Source organism: Galendromus occidentalis, unplaced genomic scaffold (assembly GCF_000255335.2).
Source record: "Galendromus occidentalis unplaced genomic scaffold, Mocc_1.1 scf7180000077485, whole genome shotgun sequence".
NCBI lineage: Eukaryota > Metazoa > Arthropoda > Arachnida > Mesostigmata > Phytoseiidae > Galendromus > Galendromus occidentalis.
Genome location: NW_003805473.1, coordinates 128,479 through 148,795, shown reverse-complemented (window position 1 = coordinate 148,795; position 20,317 = coordinate 128,479). Strand labels below are relative to the sequence as shown.

Genomic DNA, 20,317 nt, shown 5'->3' with positions numbered 1-20,317 from the left:
ATGGTGAAATTCGTTCGTTTGTTTGCGTTCTGATCGTTGGTTTGAAGCGGAGTCTCCGCTCGACTGGGTGGCATGCGGGCGGGCGGTCGGGTTCGCGAGCAAGGAGGCCATGGGTGTTGTTCCCGTTCCGCCGTCGTAAACTCAATTTGGATTCTGTGCAGAGGTGATGTTCGGTTGATCTCGTTCCTCGTTTTCTCTTCTTCTCTCTCTCCCTTAGTCATTTCTTTGTTTATTCGCGGCTCGTTCCTTGCTGCTCCAGTTACGCTTGCTGAATTTCCCCCCTTGTCGGGGCTCCGGCCCACTCATTGCTTGTCTGACGCTGCCGGTCCCGCTCGCATTCATATCCCTTCCGAACGCGAGTCTCGGACGGGTTTGAAAACGTGAACGAAACGCCTCGCCGCCGGCCGGCTGGCTCGAGCCCGAGTGAGAATCGAGCCGAGGCTCAGGCAGCCAAGCAAGAAGTTCCTTCGCTTCGGAGGATCTTCATTCCTTCCGTTCCTACGAACCCTTCACTCCATGCGCTCTCCTTCCGCAGGCCGCTCATCCGTCGGCTACGCGAATCAGTCGTCCACCCTCACCGATGCATCGACCTCTGAGGATGCTCCTCAGTCGACGGCTCGATTGCGGCTCGCCTTTGTTTTCCGTTCCTCCTCGTTCGTTCGTTCGTTTATTTGTTTGTGTGTTCTCTATATCCCTGTGAGCGGTGCGGGGCTCATTCTTCGCGCCATTTTCCCCATTCAGAGCCGGCCCGCGTGGTAGGCAGTCAGCTGGGTGAGCGGCTCGATCTTGCTCTTTTCCCTGTTCTCGTGCCCGCCCTCTCTCCCGCTCTATCATTTTCTCCTCCTCATTCCCTCTGTTCCAACGTTCGTCCTATTTTCCCGTCAGACTCGTCGGGCTTGTCCCTGGTGGGCCGCCGCTCCGATGGCGGCCGGTCTTCCACGAAGGTCCCTAGGGCATCCTAGATAATGGTCGCTCTTCTTTTTGGCGTTGGCAGTAGCACTGCAAGGTGGCACAAGCAAGCGAACGCCAGCAGGCCGAGCCTGCGGGCAAATCAGCCAGCTTGACCCGATGGCTAGACCGACCGGCTGGCTCGGGACCGGCTCTCAAGCTCTACGATCCCCTCGTGCCTCAACGTGGACTTCACCTCAACAACCGCCTTCGCCGGTCGCTCGGCTCCTGGGCCGCCTATAAAGAAAGAACATTGGCCTGCTGCTCGGTCGTGTGGCCGATGGGTTTGCCAAGCGACGGAGCTACCAACCTACCGACCGATCGACCGACCGACCGACCAACCAACTCGTCGAAGCCCGAACATAAAGGTCTAGAAAGCAAGCAGTCGAGGAAACAGTCAGGGAAGCGCCTATCCGCAGAACGAGCACCCAGGAGACTAGGTATCTTCTTCGTCTTTTAACACAACCGCCACGACCTCTACCGACGACGCCGACGCAGGCATCCCGGTGCAGAGGGGAGAACGAGTGAACGACCGAACCACCGATCGAGTGGCTACTTCCCCGAGTCAGTCCACGCCATTCCTCAGCAATCTTCTCAGGCCCTCGTTTTCTTGTTCGGTCCACTCACCATCCCGATTGGCCGTATTGAGTCTCACTCTCCCCTTCACTTTCAGGTCAGCACTTCTCCTCCTGTTTTTCATTGCACAAGCCTCATTCCACAGTGCGAAACTAGGTAGTTCGATTCCCCATCACACGTACTCCGTCTTGTTGGCCCCTTGGTTTATTTCCATGAGCTTCCAGCTCGGGTCCGCAAACCTAGAGACGATAAACCGCAGGAGGAGGCTTCGGGCAAACGAGGATTGTTGAGCGGAAGAGCGCGGTCGAGCAGACGCTTCCGAACAAATCGAAGTCAGAATTCCCCGGAAATCATTCCGCTGAGAGAGTCGCTCGCAGCGTGGCAGGCGCTCCCGATATTTGGCTCCAAGTTGCTTCCCGCTCTTGCCATGACTCGATGACCTCCAGTCAGCTCGTGGTGCCTCGGACGGAGTCAGTCGGTGGGTCCGAGCGTTCGTTCGTCCGAAGCTGCATTGGAAGCCACTGATGCTTGAAAGTCTCCCACAGCAGCCGCGTCTATTCCTCCGGCAGTCATACTTCCTCAACCGCCAGCGCCAATCTCCCCTTCCTCACCGACGAGAACCAACAGTGGCAGCAAACCGAGCACGAAATGCCCCATCACTGAGCAAACTTTCGTCTCCGCCCCCTTCCCAAGACCCCTTACGAACGCTCTCTATCCCCCGATTCCCCGAACTATTCCCTCTTCTTCGTCGTCGTCGTCGTTGTTGCAATCCCCTCGAAACGGCTACTTCTCCCACTTCCGTTCCTCTTGGCCTCGCCGCCGTCGGTGTCAGACCCATTTGTCCCCATGCTTCTCGTCTTCTTCCTCTTAATTCCCATCTTCGTCGACTGCCCGTCTCGGAGTGCGGAGCGAATAGCCGTCTCCGGTCGCCGCCGCCGCCGTCAGACCGAAAGCCCCGTAATCCTCCGTTTGACTTTTTTATTCGTTCTCTTCCATCAATCATCTTCTTATCATTATTGTTATTAAAGACGAAAGCAGACACAGCAATAGGCCCAAATACGTCGGAGGGTGAAATGGGTGAACGACGGAAGGGCTAATTGATTGATTGTTGCGAAAATGGGACCATCGATCGATCGATAGATAGATCGATTTTACTAAGATGTCCAGTCCGAGCTGAAGCGGGGGTTTTCCATTTTTTACATCTGACTTAAGGAGCCAATGCGGTATTTGCTGTGATTCGTTTTCTCTTCAACCGAGACCGGATGGAGCTCAGGTGACGAGGGTCCGGGCTCCCATCAAATGGGACTGAGACGGGGAGAGAATGATTATTAGGGATCGGGAAGTGGGTGTGAGCTCAGGGCGCGTTTCGCTATTCGATGCGAGTCGAGAGCGAGATGAAACGAGTAGAATAATATACAATGCAGCTGTCTCTCATTCCAGGCGAGTTTCCGGAGAACATCTCGATAGGTCCCAGCTGTGGTACCTGCCGACTGTGAAAGCTCGTACATTCGATCAATCGTCAGAATGAGCTACTTCATCCGTTCGATAGTACGTCGGCGCTGATCAAGAACCGTTTCCACATGAGCCGGACGCGGCAGAGGCTCGGAATGTTCAGCTTCAATGGGAGAATCGTCGGATGATCTCCCAAGGCCGAGAGCCTCGGCTTCTGCTGTTCTATTGCTCCGTTCCTGGTCGGGACAGCGGCTCACCAGAGCCAATTATATACTAGAGCTGTTTGGGGGAGCATCAATTGTGAGCTAGCTGAGCATTTGGTCCCCTTCAACCAGCTGTAGTAGTGAATCCGTCTACCCTCGTCGTCATCAGACGCACACAGTCAGCAAGTGAGCGCGAACTTCGCCGATTCGGACCGGAGTCAAGTAAGTGTCCACTATCTGCACAGGGTCTGGACGAGCAACATCTGCCGACAACATCCTCGCTCCGACTGATTCCTCCGGGTGCTATCATCTCCCGCGGATCGAGTTAGAGCAGGCAGCTGTTTTGTTGTGGGTCTGTCGGTTATCTTGCTCTTCAAATTCGTCAGCTGTTTTTTGGGTCATTCCCCAATGCCTCCCACGCTTGGAACGGCGAGAGGATCAGCGTGTTGACTCTTGCGGAGGCCTTTGACTCTTGGACCGTTGATTGAAATCCAAGCGCGCATCCCTAATGAATGGTTGCGAAGCTGACCGGCTGTCGCGCGATCCCTTTCATGAGCGGCAGGGTTGTGATCCTCGCTGTGAGTTAGTGAGTTCGCGTTGGGACGAGCAGCTACATAGGCAAACGAACGAGCGGGTCACTGAGGGGTAAGCGGGGCTGATTGTGCGAGTTGCTTTGATAGAACTCGGGAGTATACGACGGAATTCCGGCTGACGCCGAGCTAACAACTGATCAAACTCACAAAAGTAATAGGACGCTCCCTAATTGATCAACTCGCCCACTCTCGAGGATATTGAGGAACTCAGTCTACGGAAGGACTACGCACTGTTAGCGTGACAGACTATTGCCGCTATGCTCAATATCTCGCTCGAGCTTCGAACGATCCACTAGTCTTCTCATTCAGAGGAGACTCAGCTGCATGATTATTTTTTTCCTCCGATCGATGTCCTGATGGATAAAATCAGACAGCATGGGATCGTCGTCACTTTCATCCAAGGTGAGCCAGGGAACAACAACAACGGCCTCCGTCGGCGAGGTGGCTCTGATGGCTCGGATATCTCCCGCGTCGGAAGCTCGGGGGCGAGCGGCGATAATATCTCAAAGAGCTGTCAAAGGCTAGTTTAGAAGCCAGATCACGCCTACCATAAAGCAAATACCTCCCGGATATGCGAGCACACGTTTGTGTCATTGCCTTCCTGTTTGTTGTCTGTCTGCACGCAGGCACGGAACTCGCTGAAAAACGAGCGTTGTCCGAAAAGCCCTTCTCCCGGAGCGAGGAGTTAATAAATCAATTCACGAGGGTCGTCATCGTCGCGCTTCGGCCGCAGCCCTTAATGCTGTATCGTCGTTTCTTTTTTGCCGTCTCTTCCGTCACTTCGCCCCCGACAAAGTCGTCCGCCCGTCCATCCAGCGACAGCGGCTGCTTCCTCTCTCTATTTTCAGTGCAGGAACGACATCATTGTTATCGCTTCCGTTGCAGTCCGGTTGTAAATTTTGGCGAGTTTCTCCCTTTTTCATCTTCAACCACTCTGGAAAGAAATGGGCCGACCGACTATTCGTTCGCAGGGGCTGCCCGGTTCACTGACTGGGCTTCGACGATAAGCGCACCGCTTGCAGGTCGCTATCCGCCGCCACTGTCGTCGAGGAAAAACACAAGGAGATAGCTGTTTGTGAATGCAGAGACCCGGCGGAAAAAAAGAAGGATCCGGTCGCCGAAGCGTCCTGTATGGCAGTCGGCACCGGAGCCGACGTCGTCAAAGACCGGCCCCACTCCGTCCCGCGAAATGGAGTCTACTGCTTGATGGTCTATAAGGATTGGGAAACAGGCTACTTTCGCTATAGTCAATGAGAAGGGGAAGGGGGAGCATCGAGACCGTCCACCGAGCAAGCGAGCAGGCAAGCGGAGAGACCCGGCCAGCCAACGAACGGAGAGCCCAACGAAAAGAGAAAACCGGACCGATAAAGCACAACTAGCACTTTGTGCCTGAAGAGGGTAATACATACACCGGGGGCTTACAGCGGCAGCTGCCACCGAAGTCTCTCAATGCATAGCTGCTTCGATACGGAATCTCGAGATAAGACCCCTCGTTAGTGGAAATGGGGCCCTCAGGGAACCTCGGGACATCTTTTCCAATGTGGAACATATCTCGGGAGGTTACAGTGGAGGCGAGACCGAAACCGTCCCGGTCGAGGATGCATCGGCGGTAGCAGCAGCCGCATGATCAGAAGGGAGAAGCGTCGGAGATACGCTCACTTTGAGGAGAACGGGTAAGTTCGCGATGTCGAGGGACAGAACCAACCTTCACTTGGAAATGCACGCACGGAAGATTCGGTACAGGTATCGAGAAGTCGAGAACAGTATCATAAATTATAAGTCACGAGTACGTAACTGGGAGACTCGTCCCAGCGAGGGATTATTATTGATCAGGTTGCGGTTTGCGTCGGAGGAACGATGCGCCTCTCTAGACCTCCGCCCGGGAAAGACTCCACCCGATCTCGGACATACCATGCCTTCTATATAGGGGAACCTCAAGAAATGAAGTTCTCCGGGAATCTGGTGTTGCGGTCCAGCTATCCGTCGATACGAGGCGGTTCTCATACGGAGATGTCGAAGGTAAGCCGGTTCCCTTGGAGCGCGGCCGGAGGTCCCGCAGTGAATATGATGAAAAAGAAGCAGAAGATGATCATCGTGCTTAACTGCCACCGGAAAAATATCTCTCCATCCCAGATTGGGGTCTCGCGGCATTTTTCGCTCGACAATCCTAGACACTCTTCCCTCACAGCCTCACAGCTGTTCCTGACGGATGACGATCGTCAGAAAGGTCAGCGTTGGCTTCGAACTCTTCGGATGAAGAATCGGAACACACCGTTCCAGGGAGCGCCACTGAGAAAAGGCACTGTCTGAGCTGCTTTGCATCTGAATACTAAACTCCACGAGCTCGCTCTCCTGAGACGACAGCGCGACAGACCCGACGCCAAGACCCCGAAAGGGTGCGGATAGCGAACTGAAGGAGGCATTGTTCTAATTCGGGTTCTCGACGAAGAATAGAAACTTCGATCAGACGTGAGCTTCCCGGCTTCTGAAACCGCTTCGGAGATGACGGCGTCTTCATCTCAATACCCCCTACATGTGGCCCCTTCGTGGTGCTTTTCGACCCCGGTCACAAGTGTTCTCGAGTTTAGGGATAGGAATCCGATCCTGGGAACCTATGTTGGGAAGGAAATCCGGTCGCGTTCCGACAATACGCCGCGTGATGAAGGTGGGGAACGACGCGAGGAGAATTTCCCACGTTTGGTCATTCGTTGAGCCATTGTGGTGGTCTTGTGGCACCAGCATTGCTAATGACAGAATCTATTAATGGAAAGACGGAGCGAGAACGGTCTGATTGAAAATTGATGGTTCGCGTCGAGTGGATTTTATTTCTTACTTCTCTCTAATCACCGGGAAATCGTTCGGCGACTGCTATGGCCTGCCGGCGATGGTCTCGATGATGGCAGCCGCATCGATGGTGGCGAGAATGTCCGCCCTTCTCCCCTCTGGAAACTGTTTCGTCGACCACCCGGTACGTCCAAAACGATCGAATATCATTCCTCAGCCCTGAGCAGCGAGATGTTTGCGTCACCGGGAGAAGTTCGATGTACGGTGGTCAACCCGGGCCTTCGGTACGCACTGCCACGGCTCGGCGAAGTCATTCTACGACCAAAACCTATTCCTCCCCTCAGTGGAGCGCCTTGATTCTTGCTGAGATATATCCGAACCCGACACAGTAATGATTTAGATATCAAAAGGTCTATTACGATGTATCCCTGACACATGGTAACAACATATACCTGATTTCTCGAAGTCCGATATAGCTTCCGAGGAGGACGGCCGCGCTCCGGCCAATGCCCACTTGATCTCGATAGCTTTCGGCCAAATCAACACCGGGTGGCAATGCTGATCTCGGCAAAGCAGCTTTTGTTTGGCGAGAGAGGAAAAAGCGTCGAGAGGGAAGAAGAAAACTCGAGAGATTCCGACTCGAGTCGTCAGCGTGTTTCGAAACGAAGGAATTGATCCGAAGTCCACTTTATTGACAATAGTATTTATTCGGTTCATGTACACAGGTCAGGCAGCTTATTGGCTGCTGGCCACCCCGAAAGGAGCGAGGGGAAATGTGAGTAGAAAATAACGCTGCGTTCACCGTTCTCACATAGGAATGGTGACGGTTGTCGAAAATAAATAAAAGTATCCAAACACAAATGAAACTTGGCACAAATCAATCTCCAATATGGAATACGACCTCGATTCGAGAAAATCCTCGCCTCGTACGATGTCTACGAGACCAGAACCTCTCGGGTATCCCCCGAATCCCTCGTTTTCGCAGCACTATGGGCTGGGGTGCGCACAGCGACTTGCTGTCTTTTTCTCGTCAGACAAACGGCGTTGAGCTCCTGTTTCGTGGAAAGGCCTCGAGGCAATCGAGTTTCGCGAGAATGGAAAAAGTAGCCCGTGGAGGTCCGGAACAGGGAGGGTATCACATAGGGCACATGAGAGAGAAACAGCGGCGGAAGTTGTACTATACGCGAACAAACAGATGTGGCCATGAGGGATAGGGAGGAAAAAAACACCGAAAAAGAACAGGTCCGAAGGGAAGATGAAAAGAGTTTCGTCGCAATCTACGTCGCGTTCCACTGCCACTCAGCGGCTCCGAAAAGTCCGAAGCCGGACGCTTCCGTCAGGGGGTCTTTACTCACTACACACTGTCTGACGGTATTCGGACTCGCTGCAGAGAGGACAGGCGAGCACTTTCCAGCCAATTTGTTGCGAAATTCCTGTGTCGTCCCATCCGACCATCAAACAACCGAGCCGACTTCTCGCCGTCCTCCGATACACAGCTTCGTGCGTCGTCTTTTAGGCCTGAACTGTCTATCTAACTAGTAGCCCTTTCGAGCACTCGCCTGCCGACAGGAAACTGACGTTGTATTTATTCGTTTGCGGCACTTGCGAGAACACTCGCCCCGCCGCCTCCAGGGAGGACTCTGCGCCGCGTCGCGCTCTGGCACCGCGAATCCGAGAAAAAGACACTCAACATTCCGATTCCACGGCGGACACCACCCTTCTCCATGCTTGCATGGTGAGAGCTCTCTTCTGTGGGTCGAGAATCGAGTCTCTCGGGCAGAGGGAAGGCGCGTACTGTCGATTCCGCACGCTTGGTATAAAAGTTTATAATCTACTATTGACTTTTTTTGGTATTACATCTCAATGCCTTCCCGAGACACTTCCAACCTCGCGATGGCTTGAAACGGAATATCTAAACTTTCTCTCTATCTCTCTTACAAAAACTACACAACTACTTCAGATTTCAGTGACTGTAGGCGCGATTCGAATATGCCCCGGAATAGATCGAGGAATTTCCTGAGGAGCCCTTCCTGCGTCGACGCTGCATGATGCACCAGACCAACAAGAGAACCAGGAGCAGGAGGAGGATCCCGGCGAGTATGACGGCCAGAGCGAACTTCCGAGTCGATAAGCAGAAGTCGAAAGTCTCGTTGGTGGTTGCGGAAGACGATGCTGAAACAGAGCAAACACCGTATGAGATAAGTAATGCAAAAGTGATTCATGGAATCCCGAGGCAAGGACCCTCTCGTCCAGGGTCTCGCTCGCCGGCAAGAGCGGACGCGATTTAATTCGAGCACCGCCTTCTGATCCCGACACAGGAGAGCGACATCGGCTCAAGCCTTGTTCCTTCGCCGCAGAAGACGTGCAACACCTCACCGAATTTCGGCGAACGCTCGGGTCGTTTCGGCCGAGCCGTGACTCGTTCCATGAGATCAAGTTTGGAGTTATCTAGTGCCATTGCTCCCTATTGGATCAGAGCTCCACTGAATTGGATTGCCGACTCGCGTTGAGGTGACTTGCTCGCTTGTCCCCTTCTTGCTGCTCAGCTCCCGTGGTCGGTCAAAGAAGAGAATCAGCTGTCGCATCGCTTTTTTCTCGGCACCTTGGGGCACCTCACTAGAGGGGCCCTCGGCGAGGTTCGAGGGAAACGGGAAACCGAGGGGAGGGGGCAGTGATTCAGGGGGGGAATGGGACAGTCGAACTGGAGTGGAGAACACGCCTGTTTCAACCATCAGTTCCGCCACAGTTGGCCCTTTGTGGCCCTCCTTCACTAGCCGGGCGGTGAGACCGTTCGTTCTTCCCTTCCTTTGTCTGCGGATGTCGTGGTTCAGGCTCTGTTGGTTCCTCAACGGCGCCAGGGTCGGAGGCCGCGATATTTGGCTGGCTGGCTAGCTGGCTAGCAAGCCCGGGGGAAAGCGGCTAAGCAGGAGTGTCCTTCGAGCAAGTGCGAATGCCCATAATTTTCTTCTGCAATCGACGGCGAGGACGTTGCCGGTGCCATCATCTTCGGTGCCGAATCGAGCGGCAACTCATAAGGCGGCCTGTCCATAAAACACCTCCACGTCATGGAGAGGGACGGCTACTATTGTGGCGACGCGACGCTGTGTTTTCTGTATTCGGTCTGCTCCGCTTCTATCGGGACTTCTGCGCGAAACTGCATGGACGCAGCACCTCGGAGAAGCTCGACGAATCAGCTTGTCGCACACTGGCCAATCGCTAGCTAGGCGCCTTTATTCGGTTGTCCACCCGACTGCCTATTCGAGGAACTGCCTGCCTCGAGGGAGCAACACACAATGCATGCAAACCAAGACGCGAAGGGAAATAATTCATAAGTCGAACTCGCAAAGCTTGCTTTTCTGGTGACTTTCCCGCTCACTTTCACTTTTTCTCCTGCCGGCAGATCGAAGCATCCGAGATAATCTCCTGCTCGGCAGCTCTCTGCTGGCCTTCCCGCTTGCATGTTATACCGCTATACGTATCCTTCGCAACAAACTCTATTTTCTCCGAGTTTTCCTTGTCCCTCCTCTGCCGTCTCGGGCCCCGTCCCGAAGCTTCGTATGTTTAGCAAGCCATTGTCAACATAAGGCAGACCACGTATTATATACAATCGCCAAACAAACCACGCGGCAGCGCTATTCGCTGCAGAAACGTTTAATTCCATTAGTGCTCCCCCTGCTGCCGGTGCGGCTTTCGTACACTCGCCTCAACAAGCCGCCGCCCGACTCCGGTCACTCGCGCATGTTCTCGCTCAGGCGAGGATTCGAAAACCGGAAGTATCGGCATCGGAAGAGATAGCTCACGCCCCGGACGACCTCAATCGGATGAGGGCTGTGCTGATAACGCGATTGTATAGGGAATTATCCAGACCGGATGGTTCGGATGGCAATCCTACGAATCCTGGAGCAGCTCCAAATTACAATTAAACGCGATGAGTGGTAATGGTGAGACTCGGATATCTCCGAGGATCTGGAAGCTTGACACGGAAAAGGCGAACATGTCATGCTTCTCGACGGCCTCGAAAAGACCAGATGGCCGCCCGGAATGAGCCCAAACGGCTCGGTGGCGCCCTCTGGAAATTTTCCCGATAAGCCCTGCCAGTGCGGTGCGACTTTGTCTGTATAAGCCATCGCCGCAAGCTGCGAGGCGTTCGGACTTTCCGTACACGGCTTTTCGAACGCTGTTTCCGACGGGAATTCTTCCCTTCCGGAGGGCGAGCGACTCAACGATTATTATGCTCGGCCTGCAGATCTCGTTGAGGAGGAGAGGTCGTATTCGACGCAAATGTTCGTCGCTCGCTTCTCAGGATCTGTTCAACGATGACGTTGACGGCGGCAACAAACTTGGGCTGGGACTAGCGAGCCGTCCAAGCACTTAGTTGAGGAGGCTGCATATGCATGACTTGCCATCTGTGAGAGGGAAGACTGCCGCAAGGCGGTCGGCTGCTCCCATAGGCCAAGGTTACTGGACCACTATTGCTCAGCCGGCACGTTCCATTATGGCGTGCGCTCGCTCTCAAGCACAAGCGCGACTCAACCCACGACTCACTTAAGAGTTCCAGCGTCAGCAGCTAGCGGTGTTTTGCGTCAAAGACTTGCATTTATGTCTTTCTCCCACTGCCGACACCATCATCAGTGAAGCCGCTAGCGGTGCTGCGGAACGTCAGGCCAGTGGGTCATCATGCAAGCGGCGCGAAATTTCCCCGAAATATTCCTTTCTCGGGCCCGAGGGAGACATCCGCTCCAAGCGTACCCGGACAAACCGATGCGCGGCGCGTTCAAGCACGGGGTCGGCTGGTTTCCTGTTACGACGGTATCACTAGTTACGGTGGGCAGGGCTTGACCACGTCAATGGCCATGGCTCAATGGAAATATCGGGACGCTTCGGGTCAGTGAAAGACTTTTGGCTCGTGGCCAGATCACGTCTTTCCCGGAAAGCATTAGGCCTCTATGAGGCATGTCGTGCATTACGGCTAAGTATTCTTTTACATAAAAGAAGCGAGCGAGAGAGCGAGCCAGCGAGTGAGCTAGCTAGCTCGCGAGACGACTGACCAGCGAGGCCAGCGAAGCAACCGGAGTGCGAAAGCGTTCCGTCGACGACCGCGCATCCTCGCCTCGACAACGTGACGAACGGGTCCGCCGAATTCAGTCGGTCAATCAAAAAATTAAAAATGTGTGACTCCCCATCGGGCTAGGAAATGGAATTATATTGATCCCCATCGAGCCGACCCGAGCCCCTTGCGTTCTTCGTCGCTGAGATAAACGGATATAAGGAATATGGCGGCGATATTCCCGACTGAACATTATCTGCATACCTTCTCCTTCGACATCGGAGGGCTCATTGACGTAGAGGCCTGAAAAGACTTCGGTGCTTTTGTCTCCGATTTCGATAGCCTTGATCTCTTCGACATCCCTGACGCTCCGGGAAAGCGATCGTGGAACCCTTCCACGTCCGCGACGATTGGGTCGACTTCCATCGCAAGCAGGCGGCTGAAAGAGGCAGTGCGATTTCTGAATATTGACTCGTTCCGCAGGAGGTGTCATCTTCGGCACCAGAACGGAAAAGAATCAGATGAACTCACGATGTCGTCGCAGCCTCCGGACGGTTTGTGGCAGAGTCTCACATGGCACTGGTAGTAAACCGACTTCGTGTAGGGGAACTTGTGAGCGAGGAATGTGGACGTCGCTTTCGTTGCTGCCTCGCTGTACTCGAATCCAGGCATGATTTCGCGATCGATCGGGCACCTTGGTTTGAGGATTTATTTTCAATATTTGAAAGTAGGAAGGTTCAGAGTTTCGGGTACTCCATAAGCAGTCGAAACCCAGTCCGAAATTCGGAGCCCGCGAGCGTACCCTTCATTGTTGACTAGCGGCTGAGCTCCCCAGCTCAATCCATCCCGGACAACGCAGTTCGTGACTCGGATTCCGTAGGTTGCTGAGCGAGGAAACGAAAGTAAATACGGCTAGTGATAAACTGAACCGGAGTTCGCTCCGTCGCTCCTGGAGCTTTGACAAGCGAACTGTATCGTAAGTCTATCTATAGGAGGCTCGAGAAGAGAAAAGTCGTCCTGTCGAGCTCACAAAGTGACGAAAACATCGAATTTCCTCTGGATCTCTCCTTTCTCCTTTGTTGCGACGCCACAGCTGGGCTTTTTGATTCAATGGCAGGACAGATACAAAATAGCGACGTCCCGAAATCGAATTACACTCGACTCCGGTTTAGAAGCAAGACTCAGGGAAGAAGTATCTCGTCGACGGCCGATTTCGAAATTGAAATCATCCTGCTCCGTTCAGTGGCATTCTTCAAAAATAGCTTTCAATGACGACGGAGGCGGTAACGGCGCGGCGTCGGCGGCGTTATCTCCGTTAGTGCGTTCATCCGACATTGCCATTCATTCATTCGTCCTCTCATCCTCCACATGCCGCGTGGTGGAGGGGATTTCTTTCATTTCCTAATGCAACCCTCGCAGAACTCCCATACTTGATTCAGACTCTAGATGGGCCGAAATTCCGCATGCTCGTCCTTTCGTTGTATCGATCATCGGCCCGGCTCAATCGAATTTCAGTCCTTGAAGCTTGTTTCGTGCGACATCGACGCTCGTCGACAATAACGATTTCTTAGTAGGTCAGTCGAGGATCCAGACTGGTGGAGGGGAAGAAGCTTATTCACACTCACGATTAGGCTCGATGGCGATGGAAAGCGTCAAGGGATCGCCGATCTTGACATTTTCCGCGATGACTTCGCGCTCCGAATTCCCGACATAAATTTTCATATGGACATCCGGTCGAACCTTCTTATCGACTGACGTTTCCTCTAAAGTGCTGCAAACGGAAATCAATTTCTCAATAGCACCATTGAGAGCCGCGTTCGGAACGAATCCTCCTACGTGCGATCCAAGGGACGAGCATTCGATGTCGCTGCTGGTGAGGGTCGTCGTCTAGAGCCAAGGTGGCTCGGTGACACGTTTGGATTCTATCGACGAACGACGACGGGACTCGGCATCGATGATAGCCCCCGTCAACATAAGAGGCGCACGAAAATTCCACGGAAACTACAAGGACTACTCACGTATGGTTGTGGGTGCTCTGATATTTGCAGCGAACGTGGAAACCTTTGCCTTGGTTCGTTACGACTTTCTTGTGAGGCTCCACGATGACTGTGTTGAAATACTCGATGCCCCCACGGACATCTGTGCTCATCGTATTACAACTCCTCAGGGGTAATTTGTAAACCTTCGGGGAAATCGAAACCAATATTAAATATTCCTGACGATGATGAACCTCCTCGCGGAGAGAAAAATCCACGGCCGATGGGGTGTCGTCGTGCGTCCGATCCCGTGTAGTATCGGTGGCTTGCGACGTGTGTCGCGCTCAGTCAGACTAATTGAAAATCAATACTTGCTAAAAACGTCCGGACAGCGGCTTGAAGCGTTGTCAATCGAGTGAGCTAGCGCATGGCAGAGGGAAAAAAGCACTTACAAGATTCCCTCCGACATTGTTATACTGGGCCATGCAGGAAGAGTTCGTCGAGAGTCCTTTGGGATAGATCATTCCATTGAAGTTTCGCGCCCCTCGCAATTGGATTGTGATCGCGTCGGGGTCACATTCCACTTCGATGTCTTTCGTTTTTTGTGCAGGATCATGCGTTTTCAGGGCAGTTTCTACGAACAGCGAGGGCTCTTCGGTCACCAGGACGTTTTGGAAACAGCTTGCGGCAGTCACCTAAAATCGAAACTTCCATCAACTCGAGTTCGACCGACTGGTTCATTCAATTCTCTATGTGCAGACCATTCCCGTCGGAGTCGCATCTTGGGCAAGCAGATATAACACAAAACACTTTTCGATTCGGGAGATAAAGGAGAAGAACGAAACGCTCCAGGGCTCCAAGGAGAAAAAGCAGGTCAAAGACCATTGAAAACCAATACCTACAACGCGGAGGAAGGAGGAGGGAGAGACGAGAATTTCATTTAGAAACAATGTCTGAGTCGAACGTTCCGCTTCTCTCTTTTTTCTCCGAGAGAGCCCCGACCTCGCTTGGGACTCGACTTCGTGCAAGCGCAGAGTATTTTGCCATCGGAGCTACCGACGGGAAAGCGGTGGGTCAGATTTTTCTCAAGATGAATTTCGCGGATGTCTTCAGTAATAGGAATGTCGATCCTTCGAATTCGCATTCCAACGGGAGTAGGGGGCGTTGAAGGACAAATTCGAGACGTTGTGCCTCTTTGGCCTCGTCCCTTCCGGGATCCGATCGAGAAATTGTTGCGCGTACAGACTCGCATGCAGACGGCGAGGAGACGAGCAGCAAGTTGGGAATGGCGGCAAAAGAAAGTTGTGCCTATGGATGCTCCGTTGATTTGGCACGACACGCGGTGTGGCTTTTAAGGTCGGCCCGTCAGGCAGGTCTGTGATGTGAGATGGGACGTGACTTTGCCGACGGAGCTTCGGGAACAGTTAGAAAGAGGACGACAAATCGTTGTAGCAAGAAGACCTTTCCCAGCGATGCGGCGCGAAAGGCTCACGGCTTTCCTCTCGCGTGCCCTGGCCGGACTACCTCTTCGTTGGATCGACCTCGCAGGAAGAGGAACATCCCGAATGACCTAGACCATCGGAATCGGCGGCAGATTTCGACAAAGAGCTCGCTTCGAGTCGCAGTAAGCTCTGGAATCGTCTGAGCTCGTTACCAACTCCAGAAAATATTCGGATCGATTAGCAAAAGAATCCCATGATTCCGAATATGCGGGCGAATCATCTGGCGCTCTAGTCTCGGGCTCAGAAGAATGTCGCGTGGGTTCGAGAGCGAGTCCGTGCTCTCACGTCACCAGATAGAGTTGCGACGGTGATTTCTCGATTTTTCCGCGCTTTCCGAGGCGTGACCGTCAGATAAGGCCGAGGGTTCTCCCACGATTCGCTCTGCGCAAGTAAAGTCTCGACAACTGAGCGTTCCGTCCGGTCAGATCGCTGCCCCTTCACAAGGATGGCCCGCGTTCATAAATTAAACATCGCCCAGAGTCAGCTCCGGCCATTCATTTGCCATCGCGGCGGATGGGAACTTTCGATCGATGATAAGCTCATGGCCTGACGGTATTCGTTGAAATAATGGTTTCGGGCGCAAGGGCTGCCCGTCGGACCACTCAGGCAGCGACGCCGCGCCGCGTTGACCACTTTATTGCTGCGCTAAACATGTCCAGAAAGAGCTGATTTGGGAAGTTTGCGACCGAGCTTCTTGCGGACTCAGCGGGTGCCCCAGTGCCTTTTCGCTATGAGTTCCCGAACCACATCCTCGCGCGATTTTTTTAATCTTCAGCATTTACATGAGTGGACTTGGTCTTGACGATTCCAGCTGAGGGTCACGATTTGCGAGAATGATAAACTTTCCGGCTCATTCCTTACATGTTATGTGTAATCTTGCCCTCCATATTCGACACAAGCCGAATTGCCGATCTCCGATCAGGCTGTGCTCCACACCGAGGGGGCAAACTCGGGGTCGACATGCAATCAGGATTTTTATGCGCTAACGTCGTGTTATGGTCAGTCCATTGGGCCCTTTTCTCTCGAGAAATATTTCAGAGATTCTATTCGCATCTCCACGCCGGCTACCTGGGGAGCTCTCGAATTCCCTTAGCACCCAACCCCTGAACTATCCGATCTCCATGGGTCCGTACAGCACATGGATTCATTTAAGTGTTACAAACGTATGCCGATCGCCTCCGTAGCTGAGAATCGACTCGTATTGAACGTTCTAATTTGATTCGTATCTTCATATTTTGGCTCGACCTTGCGACGGGGCTTCTTCCGACTTGAATCCGAACACTGTTTCGACTCGAGTAGGAGAATGCTTCCACGGCGAAGGGGTAGAAGATCCTCGAGCTCGGAAGAGTCCGATGGTGCCCTTCCACTCCTTGGCACGAGCGTCATGCTGGAGAGCGGTACGATGGACAGGGAAATCCCAGAATCCCACGTTCCGCGCAGAGACTGAGGCTGAATATCGGATATTACAGGTGCCGCGTCTCGGACTGTGGAATCCCGGAGCCGAGCTCATTGCCGAGCAGGTGATCTCCATCCTGTCATAGAGCGTTTGAAGTTTTCAATCATGTGTCAATAGTCATGAGAATGTAATGGTTCGATCCTCATTGGAATCTAGCGCCAGCTGACTTCTCATTCAGTGGAGTTATGACTGTTGTGATGGCACTTCAAGAAGTATTCTTAGTCAAGGTCGGGACGAGGAGGCGTGGGCTGGGCCAAAACGACGACTTTTCGGAGTTTCTTTCGAACCATCGGACTTGCTCCCAGAAAATGGTCACGTCATCGAGTACCAGATGGAGCGTCGGCATTCGTCAGAGAAACGCCGATCCCCTCCGGCGAGCGCTCAAGGAGAGTGAGCTCATAGGTGGCCGCCACCAAGTGCTACAGAGGTTGATATGTATGAGCCGCTGCGCGGGCCCTCCGTCCACGATGGATTTCCACTAGAAAATTTCGAGATACACACTGAAGACCATCGCATTTTAATTCAGCCTCGACCTGAGCCTCCCTGCGACTCATTCCCCTGGAACCTTGAACTCCCGATAGAAAAGGTGACGGCTTCACATTTGACGTCCCGAAACAAGCGGGGGCAGCGTTGCGTGGCCTGATCATCGCGGCTCTATGATACATTAGGACTGAGGACCGAACCATAGTCCTGAGAGTTCCGCAAGGCCACCTCTTCTCCCGCTGGTGTGCTTTTCGTTTACCGGGGGTATCAACAAGTCTCGGAACTTCCGAATCGAGCGTTGAGCAACCGGGGAGACATCGCTTGTCGCGAGCGTACCCAACCTCTGCCAAACTTCCCTAGGCTGTCCGCGAGTTCTATGATATAGCTGCCTATCAAGCCCAATAAACGGGCTGCCTCCGCGGTCGATGCCGTCACCGATTATGATCGGCACTCCCGCATGCTTGGATAATCATCATCTTCGATGTACGCACGTTGACTTCTCCTTGGAGAATCACGGGAAGGGATCGAACACCGTGATAACACTCCCTCCGACTCGAATCAGCTCCGCGATTCCATGGCATGAGCAAAATCGAATTCACGGATGTGGGGAAAGCGCGCATCCTGAATCCGGACTGGATGAACTTCCGCGCCTCTCTCTGAGTCGGCCCTCGAGGAATCTGGTTGGGACACAAGCGCTCATCCTACACCTTGGCGCAGTCTCTCAATGCACCCGCTCGTGTCCGCTGTATGAGAACTCCGATTTGCTGTTATTTTTGTTTTCTGATAAACCCACGCACCTCACCGAAGTCTTCGTCGCTGACTACAGCCTTGAGGAGAAAACCCGCGCAAATTCCGCGCTTTCCGCGTAGCCACACAGACACTGAGTCAACGCTTCCCTGTAGAAGGTTGCGTGCTATGCGCTAGTATTCTACGCGAGTGAATGATTGGTGCCGATGGGTTCGAGAGAAGTTCTCAGGTTTCCGGGGAGCCCAAGCACAGCTCCAGCAGATGATGTCCGGGATTGTTGAAGACCCTTTCCGGAGGGCTTCGAGCCGGCGACTCGCTCAGTACTACGGAGTCCCCGATCTCGAGAGCTCAAAGCCAACATCTAGCGCGGAGACCTGATTTAGGAATTGAATTGGCGATAGAGGCTCGATCCGAGATCCTTGCCGCTTGCCACCGAATCTCGACGAATCCGGGAGTCCGACGCTCAAGGAAAGTTTCTCGAACTCGGGCAAACCGTAAAGATGCCTATCGTACTCGTAGTGGTACTCCGTGGTTCCGGGAATTTTCCCGAAATTCAGGCGTCGAGCTCGGGCACTTTCACGACACGATCCGTATCCGGAGGTACTCAGATAAACCTACCACTGTCAGTAACACCACCGGCCACATGGCTGCTGGTTCTTCGGAGTTGAGCGGGGTATCCTTTGTCGAGTATTGTTATGACACGGTTGCTCTGAGAACTAGACACTTGCACCCATCGACTTCGCACCGCCAACTGGTCCCTTGCCGACTCGCTTTGCTGTCCCGTAGACACCACATCCCACAGAAATCAGCCTCCACTCGCGCGGATCCAGCGGCTTCGATGTTCCCAACGGAGAGGGCTACTTTCCGTCGCTACGCTGCATGCAAGAACATACGAGCGGTCTTCGTAAAGCCTGTCGCTGCATCCCATGCAGCGCCGGCTTGCAAGGCAGGAAGAAGGAACAACCTTGGCAAGGCAGTGGCGAATTCTGTTTCAGAGCATGAGTTGGCACTTATCGATTTCGATCCTTCGATCGTTACGTCAAAGTCCACCGAGTCAAACGCAATGCCGAAGAGTATCGCCTCAACAGTCGCACAGACCCCTGATAGAGCTGTAACAGTGTGCCGAATGTGGTCCGTGACGTAGCACAGGCATGTCGCCGTGGTATTTTTGAGGGGTGGCGTACCGCTGACGATTTTCTGTTCGGTAAAGGTTCGCGGCGCTGAAAGCGGCAATGCATGGCCCTAGGTCACTTTTTATAGCTCCTCGGAACAGTAAAAGAGAGAACCACCTCTTCGACGGTATTTACTGGGTGTTCCTCGCGAATTCTTCCGCCTTCACTCGAGCTACCGCTAGTAATCTTGCGAAACTTTCGATCCAATTCCATCGCTGGAAGGGTCTGCTTCTAATTTCTCAACCACGGATTCCAGACTTCCGATGAAAGTTACTTCATGGGAGCATGGTGTCCGAGTGTAATTCCTATTCTGAACTCAGGATGAAGGCTCGACGCTGAAACAAGCGCTAAAATAATTTTTCCGATATCAAGCTTCGGATACTTGTCAAAGGAGATCTTCTGTGCTCCAATGCTAGCACGTCATCTTGTGGCACCTACGCGAAGTCAAGCGCAAGCCGGCGAAGGACCAGTACGGACACTTTCATGAAATTTTACTCATGAAGCTCATTGACGGGCTGAATGAGTCAGCGAATGCAGCTCAAGAGTCGCTTAGCAAGCGGGCGATCCCTTTATCGTGTCGAAACAGTTGCGAGTTCTCGAGGAGCTTTTCTTCCCAGAGTATAGCGCTTCTGGGTTCGTCTCGTATCTTCGGAAGCTTCGTCGGAGCTAATGGCGATCCGGAATCGTCTGAATCACCCAAGCACGAACCTAGCGGCACCCGATGACTCTTCCAACTCATCTGTATCAAACGGTTGATCCAGAAAATACAAATGAAGTGAATTAAACTATCATTGATTTTGTAGCAGAAGCTCACATTGGCTGACGCCGGTGATATCGTGGAACCACGAAAAGTTTCCGCAGAAAAAACGACCCGCTATGTGCCGCCAGAATACAGAGTTTCGAAGCGGTTCCGTCTCTTCCTCTCCCTTTCGACACCCACGGTCTCGATCCAGGTCGTACCGATGTATCAGACAAGACGAGCACTCCCGGACTCGGAGCCGGATCCCGCGACGCTCACCGGAAGTTCCAAGTATGAATCGCGTTACTCATTTGTGGGGCAATCGAATTGACGGTGGGCGCTCAATGACGGATTGTGCGGAATGGCCGACTCCGTCTCTAAGCGGGGCATTCCAGCCACGCGCTCCATCTACGATCGGAATGTGGACATGCATAAGAGGATATTCGTCCGAGATGGCAGGAGGAGTATTCTCAGCTTAATCTGACGTTTAAAATTACAGAGAAAAGCCGTTGGGTTTAAATAAAGAGACAAGGATCGCAGCTTTATGCACGACATACTGTGACAGCCATCACGACTTATTTCGTAGCGGTGGGTTTCTCTTTGGTTTTTGTTTTCTTTCTGTTTTTACAAGAATGCACT

The 20,317-nt window shown here is 53.2% G+C and overlaps 1 protein-coding gene across 1 annotated transcript; it reads right to left on the bottom strand.

Moving 5' to 3' along the window:
• Positions 1–8,519: 8,519 nt before the first annotated feature.
• LOC100897994 (cuticlin-1-like) lies at positions 8,520–20,247 on the bottom strand. The gene is made up of 8 exons (XM_029112155.1): positions 20,236–20,247; positions 14,032–14,274; positions 13,622–13,785; positions 13,229–13,374; positions 12,406–12,487; positions 12,135–12,297; positions 11,868–12,042; positions 8,520–8,728 (listed from the first exon to the last, which is right to left on the bottom strand). Exons 1-8 carry the CDS (start codon positions 20,245–20,247, stop codon positions 8,520–8,522), a joined length of 1,194 nt encoding a protein of 397 aa, XP_028967988.1.
• Positions 20,248–20,317: the final 70 nt, after the last annotated feature.

Coding starts and splice junctions, on each gene's coding strand:
- LOC100897994 (XM_029112155.1), bottom strand. Junction 12,488..13,228: donor CATCGCCATCGAGCCTAATC/GTGAGTGTGAAT, acceptor TTCCTCGCTCAG/CAACCTACGGAATCCGAGTC. Junction 12,043..12,134: donor CCGGAGGCTGCGACGACATC/GTGAGTTCATCT, acceptor TGCCTCTTTCAG/CCGCCTGCTTGCGATGGAAG.